The sequence below is a fragment of the Gambusia affinis genome, linkage group LG03 (genome assembly GCF_019740435.1).
Source record: "Gambusia affinis linkage group LG03, SWU_Gaff_1.0, whole genome shotgun sequence".
In the NCBI taxonomy this organism is placed as follows: domain Eukaryota; kingdom Metazoa; phylum Chordata; class Actinopteri; order Cyprinodontiformes; family Poeciliidae; genus Gambusia; species Gambusia affinis.
This window is the reverse complement of record NC_057870.1, coordinates 1,831,912-1,853,032: the sequence shown is the minus strand read 5'-3', so window position 1 is coordinate 1,853,032 and position 21,121 is coordinate 1,831,912. Positions and strand designations below refer to the sequence as shown.

At 38.3% G+C, this 21,121-nt stretch overlaps 1 protein-coding gene across 2 annotated transcripts; it reads right to left on the bottom strand.

Moving 5' to 3' along the window:
- Positions 1–504: 504 nt before the first annotated feature.
- fgf17 (fibroblast growth factor 17) lies at positions 505–7,500 on the bottom strand. Of its 2 annotated transcripts, none has more exons than XM_044110625.1 (5): positions 7,155–7,500; positions 7,034–7,070; positions 6,658–6,835; positions 5,093–5,199; positions 505–934 (listed from the first exon to the last, which is right to left on the bottom strand). In XM_044110625.1, exons 1-5 carry the CDS (start codon positions 7,184–7,186, stop codon positions 647–649), a joined length of 642 nt encoding a protein of 213 aa, XP_043966560.1. In that variant the 5' UTR covers positions 7,187–7,500; the 3' UTR covers positions 505–646. The 2 variants fall into 2 exon arrangements, with proteins under 2 accessions (XP_043966560.1, XP_043966561.1); XM_044110626.1 differs by having other exon boundaries at positions 6,658–6,802.
- Between the last annotated feature and the right edge of the window lie 13,621 nt (positions 7,501–21,121).

The following is a 21,121-nucleotide window of genomic DNA, read 5'->3' as shown; positions in this document are numbered from 1 at the left end:
AGGCTGCGCTTTTCAGAAAGATTTAGTCAACAAAGAAAAGACTAATTAAGGTCACTTTGTGTGAATCTGCATACTTTGAGGATGCTGTTGCACCTGAATTTCCCCACTCTCTGTGGGACAGGAAAGGATATTTCTATTCTATTGACTCAGACATTGAATTAACCTTAGTAAATAATTTGGTACAACCCAGCAGTATAGAGCTAAAAATAACAGAATTGTCAAATCATTATAAAGTCTCCTCAACAGTACAGAAATTCTGTCTATGATTTACACTTAATTCAAGCAAAACAAATTGAGTATGTTGTAATAATAAATTAAATATTTGATGCTGATTAATTTTCTGTCCACTAATTAATTGCTCACTCATCATTTGTGTGTAGAGTTTTTAACTAGAAGAAAAATCCTGATGAACATTTGACATGAAAGAAGTCAACGAAATAATATCTCAACTTCCCCAGTGGCCAACACATCCATAAATATAAATTCATTAGCTTTATTCTCTGTCAATATTTACACAATCATTTTACAGAAATATTATTTTACTTTTATGACATTTAAGTCACAAATATCAAAAATATACAAAAATAAAACTGCATCTGTTGTTCCTTTCTCACAGCTTGAGCCAGTCCATTGCTTTGGCTGATTGTTACTCAGAGGTATGTGATTTCCGATTCCGCTTTGCTCGACCTGTGGGCGGAAAACGGATGAACTCAAATTTGCTTTGGTCCGTGTTGGGGAAGTGAGGCGGGCCCATGTGGAGCCTCTTGATGAAATGGACCTCTCTCTGGTTCTCCCTTGTCCTGCAGGCTTTGATGGGCCTCCCCTTCCTGGTGAAAGCCACATACCAGCCTTCGTACTTTGCATTCTGCAGGGCCGTGTAATTGTTCTCCAGGACAATCTCAGTGAAGATACAGTCCCTGCTGCGGCCGTTGGGCTGTGTGTGAGAGAGAAGAGAATATTTTTGTGACTGTTAATGTTGGAATAATCTCTTAAAAATATTTTCAGGTAAATAAACATCAAAAGGACACATAAGGGATTTCACAGAACTACAAGCAGCTTTGTCACCAATGTACAGTTCTGAAACACAAAACTGAAAACGATGATTAGATATCTTGTATCTTATGTGATAGACCAATAAAAAGTACAGCAAAATTGTGAAAAAAAAATAACATGGTTTATGATTTTATTTAATTTTTTATGTACAAATCAAAATCTAAAAATTTTGGCTTTCATTGCAAGTACAGCTGCAGGTCATCCGATGTGTCTCTACCAGCTTTGTACATCAAGAAAACAGACTTCTTTCTTTGTCTTTTTTCTATTTTTCTTTTCTTTGTTATGTCTGCTAACAGGTGTTTCTGGACTTTGACTGGGCCAATCCAACATAACATGCTTTCATCATCCCATCATATCTCTAGCTAAGTGTTTAGCTCTGTTGTGGCACTGGAAGGTGAACCTCTTTCCCAGTCTGAAGACTCCTGCATCTTTAAAAGGTTTTCCAGAATTTCCATGCCTTTAGTTCCATCTATCATACCATCAACTCTGACCAGCTTCTCTGGTCTTGATAAAGATAAGCACCACCCAGCATCACACCACCCCCACCATGTATTAAAATGAAGATATATGTCTAAGGCCTTGCCTTGTATCCACATCATCTTCTTTCAGATGCTTGCTGTGTCAGCAAATAGCTGTTTGTGGCGAACTGCAAATAGCAACCACAATTAAGTAATAGATTAGTGATGCAATAGATAGCATAACTAATAACTGTCCTGTCCACAGGCATTAAGGTACATTTCAGTGTTCTTCCATTATAGCACAGCAAGTTGTAATTGTTGTTGTAACATCAGACTCATCTTAATTGTATTCTGGCTGCATGTTAGAAAACCAGTGAGGTTAAAAAGGTTATACTCAGTGCATAATGAATTATGTACTACAACCATATTTCACAAGTCAAATATTACTTATGGACTATAGTTATTATTGTTGATGTTATTGACAATAATATGTCAATAATAACCATTTCCAATGGTTATTATTGTCGATGAAGAAGAACTGTCTTTATAACTCCTTGTTATGACACTGAAAGTGTTAGAGGTTTCCAACTGATAGTGACCGCCATATATAACCACCAGATAGCAGATATTGATAACTGTCTCATAGAAGTGTTTTTTATTATATTTCAGGAGGAACCTCATAAAATCATTGGCCACAACATATGTGTGCATGTTGTTATATTGTTCAAAAGCCTAAAAGTTATAGATTTATCCTATTCACAATTAGAACCATTTGCATTTTCCACCAGACGGGTCATTGCCTTTCCACACACTGACTCTCATCTCCCCTTAGTGGTCTGTCTGGAGTTTCTCCCACTGAGGAACAAGCCAAGCAGTGAATAGAATAAATGCAAATAAAATTATTATTATTATTATTATTATTATTATTATTATTATTATTATTATTATTATTATTATTATTATTATTTTCTGTACTGTTTCAGAATTTAGCAATGGCAGTGGAGAAAATGAAAGTGAGTGTTTGCCACACTTCCAAATATGCAGTTAACACCACACTGTAAAAAAAAAAGTCTCTAAATTAGAGACCAACCACAGTGGTAAACTGTTCAGTGGCAAACTTTCCAATGAACATAAATGATTCACTGGCGAACGTCTCTAATTTATTTAATTTAACCATAGTTGCCAGACTTTTACCAAAGTATTTATACGGTAAAATTCTGTGCTTTCCAGAATTTTACCATATAAATACAGATTTTTAGTGTTAATGTGGTAAAATTTGTGTAAATATATGGTAAAATTCCTGCAACCACACCTGTCGGTGTTTTACTATAAATTAGAACCAAATTTTTAAGTGTAGCAGTGCTGTCATTCAGCTTGGCTCTTCTCTCTTCACAGTAGAGGATGGTTGTTTACAGGCAACTTCCAGTAAGCTTTACGGTGTCGAACTGGTGCATTACATGTCACACCCAAAACCCTTGGGAACTATTTCAAAATGCCTATGCATAATTTCTTCATACCTGGGCTCAGACCACCTGGATGAAGCAAATAGCAGAGAACAAGGAAATGCTTTTTACCAGGCTAATCTTCCACTAGTTAACTTAACCCTCCTGTTATGTTGACCCGTTTTAAAGTTTAAAATTTTTTTAAAAATAGTTGGAAGTATTTTTTTTTTGCATTAAACTTTTTCTATTTGTCTTAATAGGTACACTCTACAAATAAATAGAAAATTCACTCATTTTACTCATTTGTACCAACCCCTGGATCTACTTTTTTACATAGACACTGTTCGGGTCAACTTGACCCAGCAGTGAAGTTAAAGTGCAAAAAAGATAAAAAATGTCCAATTCTACATGTTTCCTTACAGCTATGAACCATATTTCACCACACGCACAAACACACCCCACCACACACATACATGCGCATATGCACGCACACAAACCCACTTTCTCACTATTCTCTTTACTTCACTAGGAATCTGCAAGAAAGCAGGAGTTCATACAACTTTTGACAGGAACATTTTCTGTTCCCGTGGATAAACTCCACTCACTCGGACAGACACTCAGCTGAAGTGGAGGAAAACATAAATACTCTCTGCATGACTCATTTGTCTTGATTTTAATCAGCGGATCAATTTGACCCTGAAAAGTACGTATGTCTCAAGTTCAATTATTAAGATGATCCATCCATCCATCCATCCATCCATCCATCCATCCATCCATCCATCCATCCATCCATCCATCCATCCATCCATCCATCCATCCATCCATCCATCCATCCATCCATCCATCCATCCATCCATCCATCCATCCATCCATCCATTTTCTATTCACCCTGTGTCCCTAATGGGGTCAGGAGGGTTGCTGGTGCCTATCCCCAGCTAACGTTCCGGGCGAGAGGCAGGGTTCACCCTGGACAGGTAGCCAGTATGTCGCAGATAAAGATGACCCATTGAAAAAAAAAAAAAAATTAATATGAAAAAAATTACCAAAGATCCATTTCAAGGAAATTATAGTTTTTTTGTGTCTAGGTTTTTTCAGTGGACATAAAAAAACATAAATTCCATTTTTTATGTCCAAATGAGTAAATGAGTAGGTTATCATCATTGATCCTTAATTTCTGAGAAATAAAAAACATTATTACACAAATATTGATTGAAATGGTTAGTATTGGAGTTAATACTCAGATACAAAAATGTTTTGGAGGAATCTTTTGGTTTCTGACACTATTGCATGATTAAACACTCCACGGGTCAAATTGACCCACGAACATTTTTGCTGTACCTTAGAAACGACCATAACAGGAGGTTTAAGCCTGCTGTGATGGTATACTGATATCAGCTTTCTGGTCTCTGAGGAAAATGGACAGCAGCATAAGAAACTGCAGATTGTCAATGCGCTCTGCAGTTTTACAAATTGACATAACTGGCTTGTCTTTCTATGTATGAGCTTATCTGCAAACAGGCAGCAGACACAGTCCCAACATTTCACCACAGTGATGCAAAACAAATTTATGGCTGGTCACTTAAGAAAATATGAGTCCATCTTTTCCGTTTCCACTGAAGGAAGGGCAGAGCTGACTCATGTCCAAACATCCATGGGCAGATCATAAGACTTTCCCCTCAGACTTATCAGCCTGGGCCAGTAAGCCTGAACTACTGTCAACCCCTGGAGATGTTCCTTTTTTAAAAAGCACAATAGTACAACATGGAGGAGCGCTAACACTTATGACACCACTATGACAACAGATACACAGCAGTTTGAAGTCGTATCTTAGTTTGGATTTCAGGACAATGTGATGTGTGAAAGTGCACACTGCCTAGGGAAGGTTGGAACCTACAAGTCGTGTATTTCTATCACTTTCAGATGATCAGTGATTATATTTTTGTTTGCTTACAATGCAGTCTGATAAATATAAAAACATAAAGAAACAATGAATGTTTAGTTTAAAATTGAACGGCAGTAAATGGAAGTATTGTTCTACATCATTTGATGTTTTCATTAAAATCAGCTTTAGTAAAATCTGTTTGTTCATGCAATCATTTATGTTCAGAAAACGCCAGAAACCAGAAACTTGTTCTGTACCTTTCCAACAAGTTTTCCCTTCCGGTTCATGCAGAGGTACAGCCCACTCTCTGCGCCTTGTATCCTCACTCGACTGCCAAAGGTGTCAGTCTCCACAAACAGGCGAGCTGCAAGGAAAGACGGACAGAGCTGACGAGCTGAAGAAACAGCAACAGCAATAAAGTTTAAGTATTCTCTGCGCGATTAATGTACAAAGACCCTGTCAAATAAATAAGTTATTTTTCCTATAGTATTGTGTCTTCTAACGCTATTAAAAAAATGCATGTTGACTGAGGTTTTAAGTTCAGATACGAAAAGCCACAAAAAAAAAAGATTTTTCTTATACAAGGAGTATTGAAAAATATTGTTACATGTTCCAACTTTTCATCCAGTCTGTGTATTCCTGTTTTATCTAGGATAACTATGTTGGCAGTGTCTAGTTGCTAAGTGCTAGATGAGTCACAGAATGGGAAGGTACTTCCATGTCTTTGCCTGTCATGATCTGCTTCTGACCATCCCAGTTAAAGACTCTGTCAGACAAACAGAAAAAGGTCATCCCACCGGTTGATTAAACAAATGTTATCTCTGTCCATTAACCTGGAAGCAGAATATGCACTCTCAATTGACTTTATCCTGCTGTTAATTACGTCTTTTGAGCATTACAACAGACTTGTATATTGGGCCAAGGACACAAAGGACTTTTCCTTATCAGCTGCTAATTTGCCAGACGATGGCCTTATGGATACAGCAGGGAGGCAAATTAACATACAGTCCTGAAAATCTTCCTCTAATGAGAGGGATGGGCAAGACTGGGAGTGCTAGTTTGGTCAGAGGACATTAGTCCCCAGCAGTCTCTGTCCCAGAATCACTTCAGTCTTCAGCGGACATTCCTTGATATAATTATGGTGAAGTGTCAGCTATAAAACTAGAAAGGTGCGTTGCTGCTACTGTTTCAGAGGTTTTATTCTCATCCTGAACTAAATAACAGGTGAGTTCTGCATGCAACAGTGTTTAGCTTTAAACCTAGAAAGTACCAGCAGAAGGAACCTGTGACCAGTAAAGTAAACAGGAGAACCTCAAAATCAATATGCAAAGAATAGAATGAAACAAACAGCATCAACAGCCAATAAATTGCTTTTATCTGTGTCTAAGTGCTGTTTGTTATCCTTTCTTATTTTTACAGCATAATTACACCAATATATTTATTATTTGATTTCTTTTCTAAAGACCACCACTTGATGACTGGGTTTCCCTCAGTGGGTTCCCTTTGATAATACTGGTGGATGTTTTAATACTGACCCTGAATCAAACTGGGATCTTTAATCTTTGACATATTCTGGATGCTGTTTCCTCTGATTTGGGCCGTTCACATAATTTCACATGATTTCATACAGATATCATCAGTATTTAAAATAATAATAATAAACACTTTAATCTTTACAAAAACAGAAGAACATTCCTAATTCCCTGGCAAAAAAAAAAAAAAAAAAAAAAAAAAGCAGAATTCGATTTGAGGATCCGCGCCTGAAAATCCCGCGGTGTGTTAGGAGTGTGAGAACATCAGCAGGTCCCGGCTCACTTCTTACCGTACAGGTTCCCATCCTCCGCAGTGGCGCTGACTCTCTTCCCCTGGATCTGGACGTGTTTCCCGCTGGTTCGGCTGTAGAGCTGGTAAACCCGGACCTGCCTGCGGCTGAGCTGGTCCGTCGTTGCGCCCTGCGTCCTCACATACTGGTTAAAATTAGGAGACGAGTGATTCTCCCCCTTTTTTATGCGAAGGGAAAAATAAAATCCATAATTGTGTATGTCTCTAATCTGGGAGGTATCAGTGCACTGTTCATTTCAAGAACCAATTTATGGCCCTTGGCTTTTTAAAATTAAAAATCAAACTACTGATATCTGTCCAGCTGTTATTACTCTAACGACTTTGTATTCATTTTCAAACGTTTGAAGTTTTCTCACCTGAGCGTGACACCACAGAACAAAAAAATTAAATGATCTGCAAAAAAGGTATAAAATATAAGTTAGAAAGACAAAAAGACCCTGCGGCATCAAATTACATTTAGAAAGGCAGGAGACTTACATGTAAAAATAGCGCTGGTTTATTCCATACATCCTCACTTCTTATTTCACCCGATTAATCGAGAGATTCCTGAGGCCGATAAATGCCACAAGGATGAAGTAAATAAATCCAATGGCTTCCCAAAAGTGGCATGTGCACTTTTGATGTCCATCCACACCAACAAAGTATTCCCAAGGCAAGAAAACAACACGGACTACCCGCAGAAATTACCCAAAGACTTGACCCAGCACAAGTTCATCGATAGATCCACAAAGCGCATCAAAATTAGTCAATTCCATGATGTGAAGCCTGATGGAGCTGTGTCTGCGTCTGCGGAGGGATGTTCAGCTGCAAGCAGCGGTGCGTCTGCCTGGACCGGGTCCAGCTTCTGCCTCCCCGGGATCCGACTGCCCACTGGTGGAATGGTGCAAGTCCCTCCCTGAAATCTCTGCTGAACGTGGGCACACCACAGGGACCCCAAATCTCATTTATTGCAAATGCAAACACGTTCACAAAACAAATCAAAGTGACACAAGTCGTCAGCATTTCAACCATGAGGGCCAATACTATCCAGTCCACCCCTATTTCCCCTCTGTCTGATCTGAGCTCTGACTGATGAATTTTATGTAAAAGTGAAGAAGCGTGGGGGGTGTGGCAGCTGGGTGCAAGCCCAACACTAATTCTCTCTCTTGTAAAATTCATCAAAAGAAATCATCATCAAAAAATGATTAAAAGAGCAGGTCACTGAGAAGAGAAGAAGAGATAAGAGCTGGTTTACTTTTTAAAAAGTGACCAGGTGAGGCAACGTTTGCAATATGGAGCTTCAAATGCATTACCCATTACACTGTGGCAACAGCTTGTGTTTGACAATTCTAAGTTGCTGTGTTTCATTTGAGATCTTGGCTGTCAGATCTCGGAAATCAATGGTCATAATCAATGCATTTCAGTTACAAGTTGCTAAAACCATTGAGGCTCCCAGAGATCATTTACAGCATAGATCCCTGAGGTTGCAGCAGTGTGATGGTGTCTGGTTCATGGTGTGGAGCAGCAGGGCACCAGGGCCTTGTCAGGCATTGGTCAGACTGGAGCTGAAGCTGATCAGGGATGTGGGTCAGAGCTGGAAGGGCTGCGGTGTGTGGATGAGACTGGCTTCAGGCTGAGCCAGGGCAGTGGTGGTTGCTTTAAAGCAAAGGTTTAATGACAACTTTAAAACGTGTGTTTTTAAAAAGTCTTCTATAAAGTCACTGAATTTTGACGACTCTGGTCTGGAAAAGACCATAAGTTTGAGTTCATAGTTAATTCATACAACCTGGTTTTAATATTTTTCTAAAATGTTAAAAACAAAGTGGTATTAATGGAAGCCATGACACATTTTTTCATCATGACACCCCTGCTATTTATGGAAGACTGTTGAATCAATGTGTATAGCATAGACTGAGACAAATGATCTCAGTCCATGCTATAACTTTTTATACATAACTTTTTATACATTACAATATTGTGCCACCTCTTCTCCAAAGTTCACGTAATTGACATAAAAATTAAACACGATAAATGAGTAACTGGCTGTAAAGGGCCTGTGATAGTTCCATTAATGTTGATAATACCAGGTGCCTAAATTGCAGCTCAAGGTCCCAGTCTAGTTTTATTAAGTTGAACAGTGCAGCAGCAAAATGATTTAAAATGAAAAATGAAGCTTCTTTGCATGTTTAATCCTCAATGGGACTGCAGACAGTTGTTCTGTTTTAAAGGATTAGTAAGTCTGAACTGATCAGAACGACATTCATGATTTAATTAGCAAAGTGTACAAGTTCATTGATGAAACCGAAAAATTATTTAAATGAATTAAAATATGTGCAATTGTTGATTGTGTAGAATAAGTGCAGATCTCATGCTGCAGCAGAACTCTGTCTTTCTCTGAGTATGTCTTGCTTTAAGTTGTTCTTTCATCTGAATCAGTCTGACAGGAATCAGTTTGATGCCTGACCTCGATGCCAAGTTGATTTCAGCATTATCGCTGCTGATGTCTTTCAACAGGAGACAAACCCAGCTGGAGTTTGTCTTGATTTGTCTTCTTGTTTGGTTGGTGGTATAAAATAATCTTAAATAGTTTGACAGTGACTGACATGAAAAGACAAGCAGACATAAATTGTTCTATGTCCAAATAATTTGCCTAATAGGTTGCTTACAAGTGAAATGTTCAGTCTGTGGCTGTAGGAGCCAACTGGGATCATTCTTTTAACCTGATGCTGTGGCTCACTGTTGGAAAACCTTTGCATAACCTGCTGTCATCACCGTGGGTCCCTCTGAGCTGCAGTTATGCAGTGTTGTCAGCAAGATGTTTAGGTAACATGATACAAAGGGAGGAAAAGGACAGCATAGTTAAAGTTCATGCCATGCTGCCTACTTAACTCCACTATGTCACCAGCTTCTCACATGTCTTACATACCAACACTATCAGACAGCTTGACATGGAGCAATACACTGAGCAGTTGACGCTTCATACCTTCACATTTTAATGAGATAAGAACACATAGACAAGAACACAATATGCAGTTTGAAAATTACTCTTGTGTGCAGAAACACAGAAACTCTTCAGACTTCAGTCATATTAGACAAGACGATCAGTTTGTCAGGAACAGCCTGTAAAGCTTTGTAAATCCATCCATCCATCCATCCATCCATCCATCCATCCATCCATCCATCCATCCATCCATCCATCCATCCATCCATCCATCCATCCATCCATCCATCCATCCATCCATCTATCCATCCAAATTGGGCTTCTGAGAAATACTTTTGGAAAAACATACAAAGGCATGACATCATCATAGAAAGCTTAATAAAACTGACCATACAGAAATAATGCTGGTGAAATTCTCTTTATTTTTCACACTTTAAGATGTCACTTTGATAAAGAGCTCTTTATTTTTACATAGATCTCAATATGGGCATATCTATGAGTTTATATAAACAGTATATTTCATCAAACAGATTGCAAAAAAAGGTGTATGTGTCTTTCTTTAGTGTATGCAAACTTCTGGTTTCAATGGTATTTGCTATGAAATCTTTTTTGGGGAATAAGCCAACCAAACAACAAGAACTGGGACTAAAACTATTTTTTCGTTGACCAAAGTTGTGTCTATATTCAGTAAAATTAGACTGTCTTCAACTGACTCCATTTATTGTCTAAAATCTATCAGTAATAGTAAAGGAATTCCAAAATTGTGATGGACACAAACAAATGCAACATGTTAATATTAGAAGGACAATTCTACTATATTTACTCATGGGCAGACTTCAAAGGAGTAAAGTTGACTTCTAATGTCCCCGGGACTACAGTAGCTGTGACAAGTGAAAGGAGAACTGGTGGTCTCCAAACAGCTTTGACCACATCGTAAAAATCTCTGCCATAAAGACCAACTGGCCCCTCACACTGACCCTCCAAAAATAAAGGCAAGGGTTCAGGAGCTGGGTGGTCCCTTTTATGGACAATCAAAAGACAAGAATAGTTTTTACAAAGGAAAATAAAAAGAAGAGTCTCTTAAAAACCACAGTACTTCAGCAGCTGGGCTATTCATGTGCTTCCACCTCGATGAATGTGCTGCCATGTTCATCATTTCAGCTTTCAGATTGCTGATGGAGCAGTTTCTGTGGACAGGAAGTCATTCCTGACTGTATGTTGGTCCTTTTAGTCCTAGAAACCTTCCATTTTATACAAAAAGATGTGAAAATATACAACTTTTTGTTGCGAAAGCTGCTGACCCTGAGGTATTGCCCTGCCATTTGCAGCCTGACCATTTGAGCTTGCCAAATTTGACACAGCTGACTCAGGCAATAAATTTGAACTAGTTTCTCCACCCCCTTTATCCATGATGAGAACTGCCCTTCCAAGCTTCTGAACACAAACACACACACACCCCCACGCATGCACCCGCACACTCACCCACACACTCACCCACACACACATGTTCATATGAGAACATCAGCAATTTTAGCTTAAGAAACATCTGATGTGGTTGTCTTCCACAGCAGACTAAGGGAATCAGGAAAATAACAAATCTGCAGATGAGTTAAACAGTATAATTGAATCTCAACATGGAGTAGTAGATTAGATTTATGTAAGATAAATTATTGGCTATGCAAAATGCTAATGGATGATGTCCAACTTTACAAGGGTAACCAAACAAATTGATGTCTGGCAGGTGAAACTCAATCTGCTAATTCATGATCAACACCGAAGAGCTGCAGACGACTGCTTTATTTCAGGGAAAAGACGCAGCAACATTTGTGACCATAGACTTAGTGAGTCCCATGGTTGGGATTCTTACTGTAACAAACACTGGTTGTGTTTGGGTGGCGGTGCCGGTGGAGTGGGGAAACAGTCCTAGCATTTGTGTTATGTTTAAGGAGCAAAATGTCAACGAGCAATGAGCATGCTCAAGGCATAGCTAGCAGGGTTAAATGTAAGGTCGTGCCACTGTCACTGTGCTACACCAAAACAACAATTATTTTAATGATGAAAGCTTTTGATTCCCCCCCTCCCCCCAAAGTTCTTTTCTTCAGATGTAAACTAAGCAAAAACTCACTCAAAGAATGATACCTATGTAAAAAAAAAATATTTTTTTTTTTGTTGATGAATAGAAATGAAAATGTTAGTGGGAGAATGAATCCAGTCATATATAATAATATAAAAGACGGGACTAATTCGGAAAAAATAGCTAATGAGACTAAATTTTGGGTTGTAGAAGTTAATGTTATGGTTAGCGAGGTGGTAAATTTAGAGGTTTTGTGACTAAACAATGCTAGACAGATGCAAAAAGTGACTAAATAAATTCTGAAAATGACAGGAATGTAAAATGATAAATATAAAATAAGAGTTACATGATCATGTTGTTTGAATATGTTAATAACCCAGCCTCATAATTTTGTTCGAACAAGTTGAATAGAAAATCCATATCTGTGAAACATCTAGAAACTGGCAAAAGTCATAATATGAAAGTAGTGAGCAGTAAACACTGTTACTTTGCATCAAGGTTCTGGGTTTGAATCCTGGCCCGGTGTATTTCTGCATGGAGTTTGTTTCTTCTCCTTTTGCATATGTGGATTTTCTCTTGGTACACCGGCCTCCTCCAACAGAGACTTATTGGCTTCTCTATAGGGTTCCCTGTGTGTGTGTGTGTGTGTATGTGTGTGTGCATGCATTGTTGCTTGTCTTGTGTGTCTCTATATTGTCCTATAATGGGCTGACAGGTAGGTGTGCCCTGTCTCTTGCCCAATACCTGCAGGATACATGAGTTTAGATAATGGATTGATGAAAACTAACCAGTGAAAATCAGACAATGCTTTTGACATGTGTTTCAAAAGAATCATTAAAATAAATTATGAAACAGGGCAGGGCAAAAATGATGGTACCTGTAACTTAATATATTGTTGCTCAGCCTTTTGACGCAATCAAACAAATTCTAACTCTCAGAGAGACTTCTTCACCTGTCCACAGGTGTTCTGGTCCAGTCCTCATGGACAAACTACTCCAGGTGTCTCCAGTTGAAGGAAGTCTTCTCCAGATGTTTCAGCTCCTTCCACAGATGTTCAGCAGGATTTAGATCAGGACGGATAGCAGGCCTGTTCAGAATAGTCCAATGTTTTTCTCTTAGCCATTCTTTGGTGTTTCTAGTTGTGTTTTGGGTCGAGACCCATGACCTGCAACTGATACCAAGCATTCTGACTGTAGACAGGACATTTTTCTGCAGAATGCCTTGATAGTCTTGAGATTTCATCGCCTGCTACACACATTCAAGGCACCCTGTTCCTGATGCAGCAAAGCCTCAGAGCATAACTCAGCCTCCTCCATGTTCCACAGTGGCGACAGTGTTCTTTTCTTGCTGAACTTTGTTTTTGCATCTGTGAACATAGAGCTGATGTACCTCGTCAAAAACCTTCAGTTGTTTTGCAACTGTTCTAAGGATTTTCTCTCACAAGGCTTTGTGGCTCGTCACTATGCAATGTGGCAAACTCCAATCTCACTCATTTGTCCCTTACTCTCTTGAAGACTAATTTGGCTCAAACAAATTGGACTTTGAGCAAAACTAACAGATGATTGCAGTTTGTTACCCTTGTAATAGTGCAATCTGTCACTAACATATTTTGACCTTGAAGTTCACCTGTATTTCTTTGAAGGCTGGGCTCTTTGGTCCATTCATATTGTCCTTCTCTTTAGTTTGTCATCTGTTTTCCTGCTGTGGCCTCAGTGGTCGACTTTAAACTTCTGAATAATATGCACAGCTGTGGTCACTGAGATCTCAAGCTGCTTGGAAATGGTCTAATAGCTTTTACCTTTAACATGCTGGTATGTCATTTTCTTCCTAATATCCTGGAACAAATCTCTCCCTCACTTGTGGTGGTTCATGTTCAGAGTGGTCCACGCCATGTCACCAAGCAACTCAGTGTCTATTTGTCATCCTTTAGATAGGGCTGATTAGAAGCTTGAAGACACCTGTGATACTAATTAATTTACCATTGTGGGCTTTTGCACATAAACTGAGGGATACCAATAATTTTGTCCATGCGCATAAATGCCAGGTCTTCTAAAAATATCTTAACCTTTTTCAGTAATGTATTACAATTAATACTACTGTCCTTTCACAGTAGCTTTTGTGTAGGTAGACAAGGCATATTTACATGAGAAGTGAGAGCTTTATCAAAATGGCACAGTTTGAAGTCTGATAACCAGGTATGTTTGTATTTGAAGATTCTGTTAACCTTGCTGTCCTCTAAATCCATTTCTTTCTGGTTGGAACCAGTCTTTTAAAAATTATGTTCTAACAGGATTTGTACTTGATTTCAGTAAATGGTGCTTGAGAAAGTGGTTAGAAGAAATTAACTGGATGCACAGTATGGGTTCTAGAACATCAAGTAAAGAACGATACCAGTGTTGAAGTATTGGAGTGAGAGGAGAAAAGCTGCCTTCTTAGCCCAACTTGGAGCATTCTCAGAAAACAAGTACACTAAACCTCCAAGTAGTTGAAAAGGTTTTCTGTCTGGGGTTTCTATTGTCTTAATATGAGGAGTCTTCATTTCCCAATCAGGTACAGAAGAATGTGACTGGAAGGACCAACTTCCCACATATAAACTGAATTAGTGTTTTGTTGTAGGATTTCTGTACCTAATCGTGTTTGCCAATAATGAACACAATGCATAATTTCAGGGATATTAAGAAGTGCAAGCAGCAAAATAGCACCTTTTGTTACAAGAAAATAGTTGATCTGGTAATTGTCATCACATTTGTGACTGTATGTCTGAAAGAATGTGAGGAGAGAGACTTTACTTTTGATTGCAAGCTCCATTTCTTGTTGAGAAGAACGATAGCAAGAACAGTTCTGAACTTGTTCATTTTGGTTTAATGAGACAGACATCGCCCACACCTGGATAACCATTTCTAGGTTTAGTCTCCACTCACCATGTAGAGTATTACCCCAGGAGAGAAAACATTCCCAATTTTAAGAAAACAAAGAGAAAGCCAGTGCTTCCTCTTTGCCAATCTGAGCAATGGCAAACAGGAAACTGTCCTGTCTGTCTATTTCTAAACACCACCATTAAAAATTCAGTTTAAACATGTTTCATTGTAATGACTGGCTGACATTAAATTTGCAGAGCAAATGTACAAAATCAGTTTGAGCAGCATTCAGAAATGCCAAAATGTATTCTGCACAATGTGTGGCAAGGGCTGAAAAAAAAAGAAAAAGCATGCTAAATATTTGACCTCTGAACACCAGCAATGGGAACAGGCTCATTTATTAGAAATTAGTTATGGTTGGAAAAAACATTTGACCTTCTGCTCCCCAGGGACACATCAGACCATTATATCTGACTGGCTTGGGAATTCAGTGACTTATTGGTAGCCATTTTCAAGATTAATTCACTAATCAGATGAAAGCTCACCAGTGAAGACACACTGACCCTCAGCAATCCCCTAGGGAATTCTTCTGTGAAATGCTTCCAAAACAAAATATGTCCGGGACAGAACCTAAGGAAGATGTTTCGTTTTCTCCTCAGAACAGATTACAAATTCTGCTAATTGTCCTGTACCTGTTGGACATACTGTCTGTCTATCCAGAGAGGGATATCTGCAGTCACTTTTGGTCATTAAAGTATAAACTTTACATCTTCCCCTATAGAAACAGTCTCTTAAGGTGCTATGTGCTCGGGACCAATCAGTGCCAAACTGCAAAAGGTTTTCATGAAAAATGTAAGTACATCCCATTGTGGCTAATAAAATGAATAAGGGGCATATGTGACCACTGCTGTAAAAGCAGGAGTTTTGGCAGATCACTGGTATGGAGCATATAGGTGTGTGTTGGTGCCACAAAGTAGTATGGCTTGATAGAGCCTTAGTGTAGTGACTAGGTGACTAGGAGAAGATGAAAGGAAGTTCAAAATGGAAGGAGACAATTGAAAGAAAAGAGTGAACCTTGTAGCACAGAGGAGAAGACTGACTTTTAAGCCACATGAATTGATTACTGGAATGTAGTGAGTCTCAATACCAAAAGCTGAACCTCAGCAACAGAAGGAAGACTAGAACAAGTTACACCCAGAATGATGACAGAGATGAGCAAGAAATCACAAATGAAACATTAATAAACCCTAAGAAAAAAGGTTTTGAACTGAAGTTTTTGAACTTGGTTTTGACTAATAAAACCAAAGTATCACAGATCATGACTCTAAGAAGTTTGAGTTCAATAGCTCAAACTATTTAATGTTTACCACTCTATAGAGAGGGAGATTATTTATGAACAGAAAACATCCAATTATTTTTACTGTAATAATACCAAAGTATTATTACAGTAATTATTACAGTACAAAGACAGCAGGCCAATGCTAGGAGCTTAATAACCGACTTAATGAAATCATTACAGTAAGACAGTAAATGTTGTAATTATTGAAAACCGCACTTATTCTGTTTGTTTATTAAACTATGTTATTTATACTTTAGGCAATTTTGCACTGTCCTTTGTTGCCTGTCATACTGCTGCCAACAGAAAGTCTTTGTTTTGCCTTGGACATACAATGACAGTAACCGTTCTATCTATCTATCTATCTATCTATCTATCTATCTATCTATCTATCTATCTATCTATCTATCTATCTATCTATCTATCTATCTATCTATCTATCTATCTATCTATCTATCTATCTATCTATCTATCTATCTATCTATCTATCTATCTATCTATCTATCTATCTATCTATCTATCTATCTATCTATCTATCTATCTATCTATCTATCTATCTATCTATCTATCTATCTATCTATCTATCTATCTATCTATCTATCTATTTATCTATCTATCTATCTATCTATCTATCTATCTATCTATCTATCTATCTATCTATCTATCTATCTATCTATCTATCTATCTATCTATCTATCTATCTATCTATCTATCTATCTATCTATCTATCTATCTATCTATCTATCTATCTATCTATCTATCTATCTATCTAATTTTTGAATGATCCACACTGCAACTACTCTGAGCAACAGTGATGAGGCTGCATAGGCCTTTTTTAAAGTAAATGTTAAGTCTCTATAGATTTCCACAGCTGATGATGTAAAACATAAAGACATCATTTGCTTTAGTACAAATGAAATTTATCCTTTTTTTATTCGTATCTTGGCTGTAATAACATCAAAGTGTGGCTATGAACTTCACTTTTGTTTTTTTAGTTTTTTTAGCTAAAGGTGAGAAAACAATGCCAAACATGTCATTGTTAGGTTTTTTTGTTTTTTTATACTGTAGCAACAGATAAAAACCACACACACTTTAAACTGACACGTTAACCATTCAAATTGAGCAACATCCTTCCTCTGTTATGGTGAAGAAGTTTCAACTGGGTGAATCAGATGAAAGAAATGCAGAGACAAATTATAACTTGGTGTAATTTCCTTCGTTTTGTGCCAAATTTCCTTTGGTAAGTGGTGCAAAAATGATGAAGCAGACTTTGGTGGTAAGAGTTTGGGCTACCCGTTACCAGCCTTGGGCCCCAGTCTCAGTTGGGGTGCCACAGTGGAGGCGCTTCAGCTGCACCAGCAGCTGCTTTGCACTTCACACCTGATCAACAACGACGACTGCACTTCAAACAGGAATTTTCCATTTTCTATTTTCTGTCACACAGCATGGCTCACTTCCTCCCCCACCTCTACCTCACAAGAGCTACCAGACCAATAGACAAGTGGTACTTTACAAATGAGTGAATGGTGTCAACAACACCCACAGCAGACAGAGATACAACAGCAGGCCTGGTATTTCAGGACTGCTGCCAACTCAGCTGCTTTTGCTGCTCTCTTCTTTTGCTAATGTAAGACAGTGAAGCTACAAAGCGGGGATGAGGAGTCAGTGTAGGAACACCATGCAAGCCTCAGAACTGTCAAATATATGTGGGAATTTATAGCAGTATGCTACTTTAAGAAGTAGGCATTATTTTTTTAAATATAGAGATTTGTTTGAGCCCACATTCAAAAGTTTTCTTTAGTTTATTAATGTTGCTTTAACCTCAGACTTACTGTGGCTCTGGTGTCATTTCCTTGATTCTTTGCCTTTCTTTAATGCTATTTTATTTAAATTGATATCAGCCATCAAGCGTTTGTTTAACTGCAATCATCTGAATCAGCTGTATTGAAGCATGGGAACTTCTACAAAATGGAGGGCAGTGATCCTTGAGGACCGTGGTTGGGAACCCCAGTTAAAAGAATGTCAGCAGATTGCATGGATTTGCCATGGAAGTTGGAACTTGGGTCTGCTAGGGATATCACAGCCATAATGTTTTTTCACTAGGGTGAAGTGGGGGTTTTGGCTGAATCAAAATTAGTGTATTTTGCCAAAGTCCAATGGAAAAACTTGTTTTCACCTCACATGAGTCATTTGATCAACAACTGCATTTTATTACTGGTGGAAAAGATGACAGGAAGTAGTTGGAGGAGAATAACTCAGCAGGTTTTTCAGTGACTCAAGGCATGATTAAACTTATTAACATGTGACATGTAACATTGTTGATTGGGTTGTTTATGTAATAAAAACACCACAATTATGAAATTGTGTTTTGTCGACAGCAGAATATTGACAAAGTCTTGAGTACATTTGTAACTGTCAAACCCAAATTGAACAAAAGAAGCTTCTCAGTAAGGACGGTCTGGTGTGTGTATAATCTCCAGCTTTCTTGGTCTTTCTGTGGCTCCTTCCCTGCAAATAAAGTCCCAGACTCTGTTACCTTGTTAACTATTGAGAGTAACTCAATAGTCAGCCATCAGTCACGAGCTTCTCACACACTGACCAAAACAAACAGGGCCTGGTGTTGCTTCAAGTGAGAGGAGGGAAAACTGCCAGTGTGTGGTGATAGCAGTGACATGGAGATCAATACATGCAAATGCCTCGTTATTCTGGTCTCTGACAAGTTAATCAATGAATCATTGGCCTATTTGACACTTATGAGTGGAGCCCAGGCTATTTTCTAAAGTCTCCAAAATCCCATCACTCAACACAATCTACAAATAATGTTTAATCTACAAATAAACAATGAAAAGTAACTTTTTCTCCTATAAAAAAAGGTTACATATGATGACTGAAGAGTAAAAAAATAAATAAATAAATTCTTAGTTTTTAGTTTGCCAAAAGACTACATGATCAATAATGTTTTTCTCTTTCTTTTTAAATTTCGGTTGATTAGACAGTAAAAAAAAAAAGTTATGGATTTTTGTCTGAATTAAGTTTTGTTGTAGTTCATCCATTTTACCCTAAAAGTACCACCCAGATCCATCTACCAGTTTCAGGACCCGACCAAAACCCCTCAGTGTCATTACTTTGAGAAATAATGAGATTTGGTTAAATATAAAACCCCTTAAAAATGATTAAATGTTACCAGTCATGGAGGTCATGCATATTGAACATACAGAGTGACGTTCACTGTCCAGCGCTGGGCTTCACTCAGCTCACCTGACGGGTGACACCAAGGGAAGCAAAGACTGTAGCGTCCTAAAGATACAGTTGCATAAAAATCTAAATATATTTTGACTGAGCTAAACTCTGAGTGTTTCAAGAGCCTAATTCTGAAATGACTTTACATATCAGCAAAACGGAATCTTCACTGACTTTTGGAAACCCAAGAAGCAGTTGGGAAGGGACAGGAATGGGAGCAATGGAAGGACATTTCCACAGACAGCGCTTAAACACTCAATCCTCTGACAGCGCCCCAACACTACTTCTCTTCTTTATGCTTTCCACAAGATCCAGGACCAGCACAGTGCTCAATCAATCTGCAAACACCTCACTTGAGGTGTTTGCAGCTTCTTCATTGATGAGTCATCAATAAAGAAAGGACTTTGCCAATCCACAATTTTTGATAGTCAATGAGGGACAATTCAACAACAATGTGTCACTAATAGATTTTAATAGGCTTTCTGAAGGCAGGATCTCTCTGTTTGAAATACGGGTGGTGAAGAGGCTTTGTGTAAGCCTGCTCTGATGACAGCATTTGAGCTTATTTGGCTGAGAGTAAAGCAAACACCAGGCTATGGGGGGCGGGATGGTAGGGTTGAATGCATTTGGAGTTCTAACACCTTCGTTATTGATGTGGAGATTTCAGAGGGGCCTCAAACAGGCATTTGCAAATAAATATTAAGTAGATAACTGACTGGATTATAACTTACTATGGAATTAAGCTGCTGTCCTGATGACTTTCTGGGTTGGCATAGCTAAAGTATAGAATAATTTTTCTTTAAAACGATAGAAGACTAACATTCCTCTCCTGAACCATGCATGATAGGAAAACAGAGTGAGTCTCCATGATGTGTTAACACACCATGGAAGAATAGCAAAAGGCAAGGTCCCTACATGAGGAAGGTAGGAACGAACAAAGGATAAAATGAAGGGGGAAAGGAAAGACAATGCTATCCAGAACTGGAAAACCCAGAAATTAAATTCTAAACGTTTCCAGAGTAGAAGGAACAGGTGACAAGTAGAGAGAGTGACTAAATTAGTTTTGAGAGGATGATGTCCTAACTTACAATACTGCTAACTTTAACAATAAAAAAGAAACTCACAGGAGAACACAGAGAGCACTATTTGGATGGGCAAAGGAAGGAAACTGGCTTGAACAGAGGAGAGAACGGAGGGAAGTGACAACTTCTCCATGGTCAGGTCTTACTGTCTGGTTTCCTTCTGGCCAAACTGGGTGTGTCTCCATTGACAGTGTGTTCCTCACTATGTGGTCATGAATATGAACAGGAATGTGTGTGAAACACTCCACTGATGTCATTTGTACGGGAACCCTGAAGCAGCCGTTTTCTCTGAAATCTCTCTATGGTTGCAGTTTGCGCTGTGCAGTTGATTCACACACACAGCGCTCTTACACCACAACTGATAAAAAGGTTTGGGCATCAAGACTTGACACAAACCTGAGCGCCGACTTCAGTCAAGTTGAAAACAACAATACAGATAACTGGGGCTGGGAAAGGTGAGCAAAGAAATGATGCTCTACATGTATGAAAAAACATGTTACACTTTAACAGGTGGGGTCCGCTCCCACAACAAAACTACAAATGTAGAAATATAGAAAATGTGTAGCATTTTTTATTTATTTCCAGTTTAACATCTATTTACATTTTTAGGGAACTATCCAAAAAGTTAGATCCAAACAGTGAAGTTCTGTAGGTTAATCATTTAAAATGCTAATTTGAAGAATATGTATCAAAGGAAATTATAATGAATTTAAAAAAAAAACAACTAATACATTTGACATTTAACCAGTTTATAATTTATTTTTTTTTACTCCTTTATATGACAATTGTCTTTTTTGCTTCTGACAAATGTTTATTCATCCATGTGTTCAACATGTTCCTGAGGGTTGCAGGCAGGGGCATCAGCTTCCAGCCGGGCTCTTAGGCTCAGACAGGACACATCAGCAGGAGCATTCAACAGCAGAGCTGAGATAAA

Bases quoted from the DNA above. Each gene is read 5' to 3' on its own strand.
- fgf17 (XM_044110625.1), bottom strand. From the start codon at position 7,186: ATGTATGGAATAAACCAGCGCTATTTTTACAT. The intron at 7,071-7,154 runs GTAAGTCTCCTG...CCTTTTTTGCAG, and splicing joins AACCAGCGCTATTTTTACAT to ATCATTTAATTTTTTTGTTC. The intron at 5,200-6,657 runs GTAAGAAGTGAG...CTTTCCTTGCAG, and splicing joins GGAGGATGGGAACCTGTACG to CTCGCCTGTTTGTGGAGACT.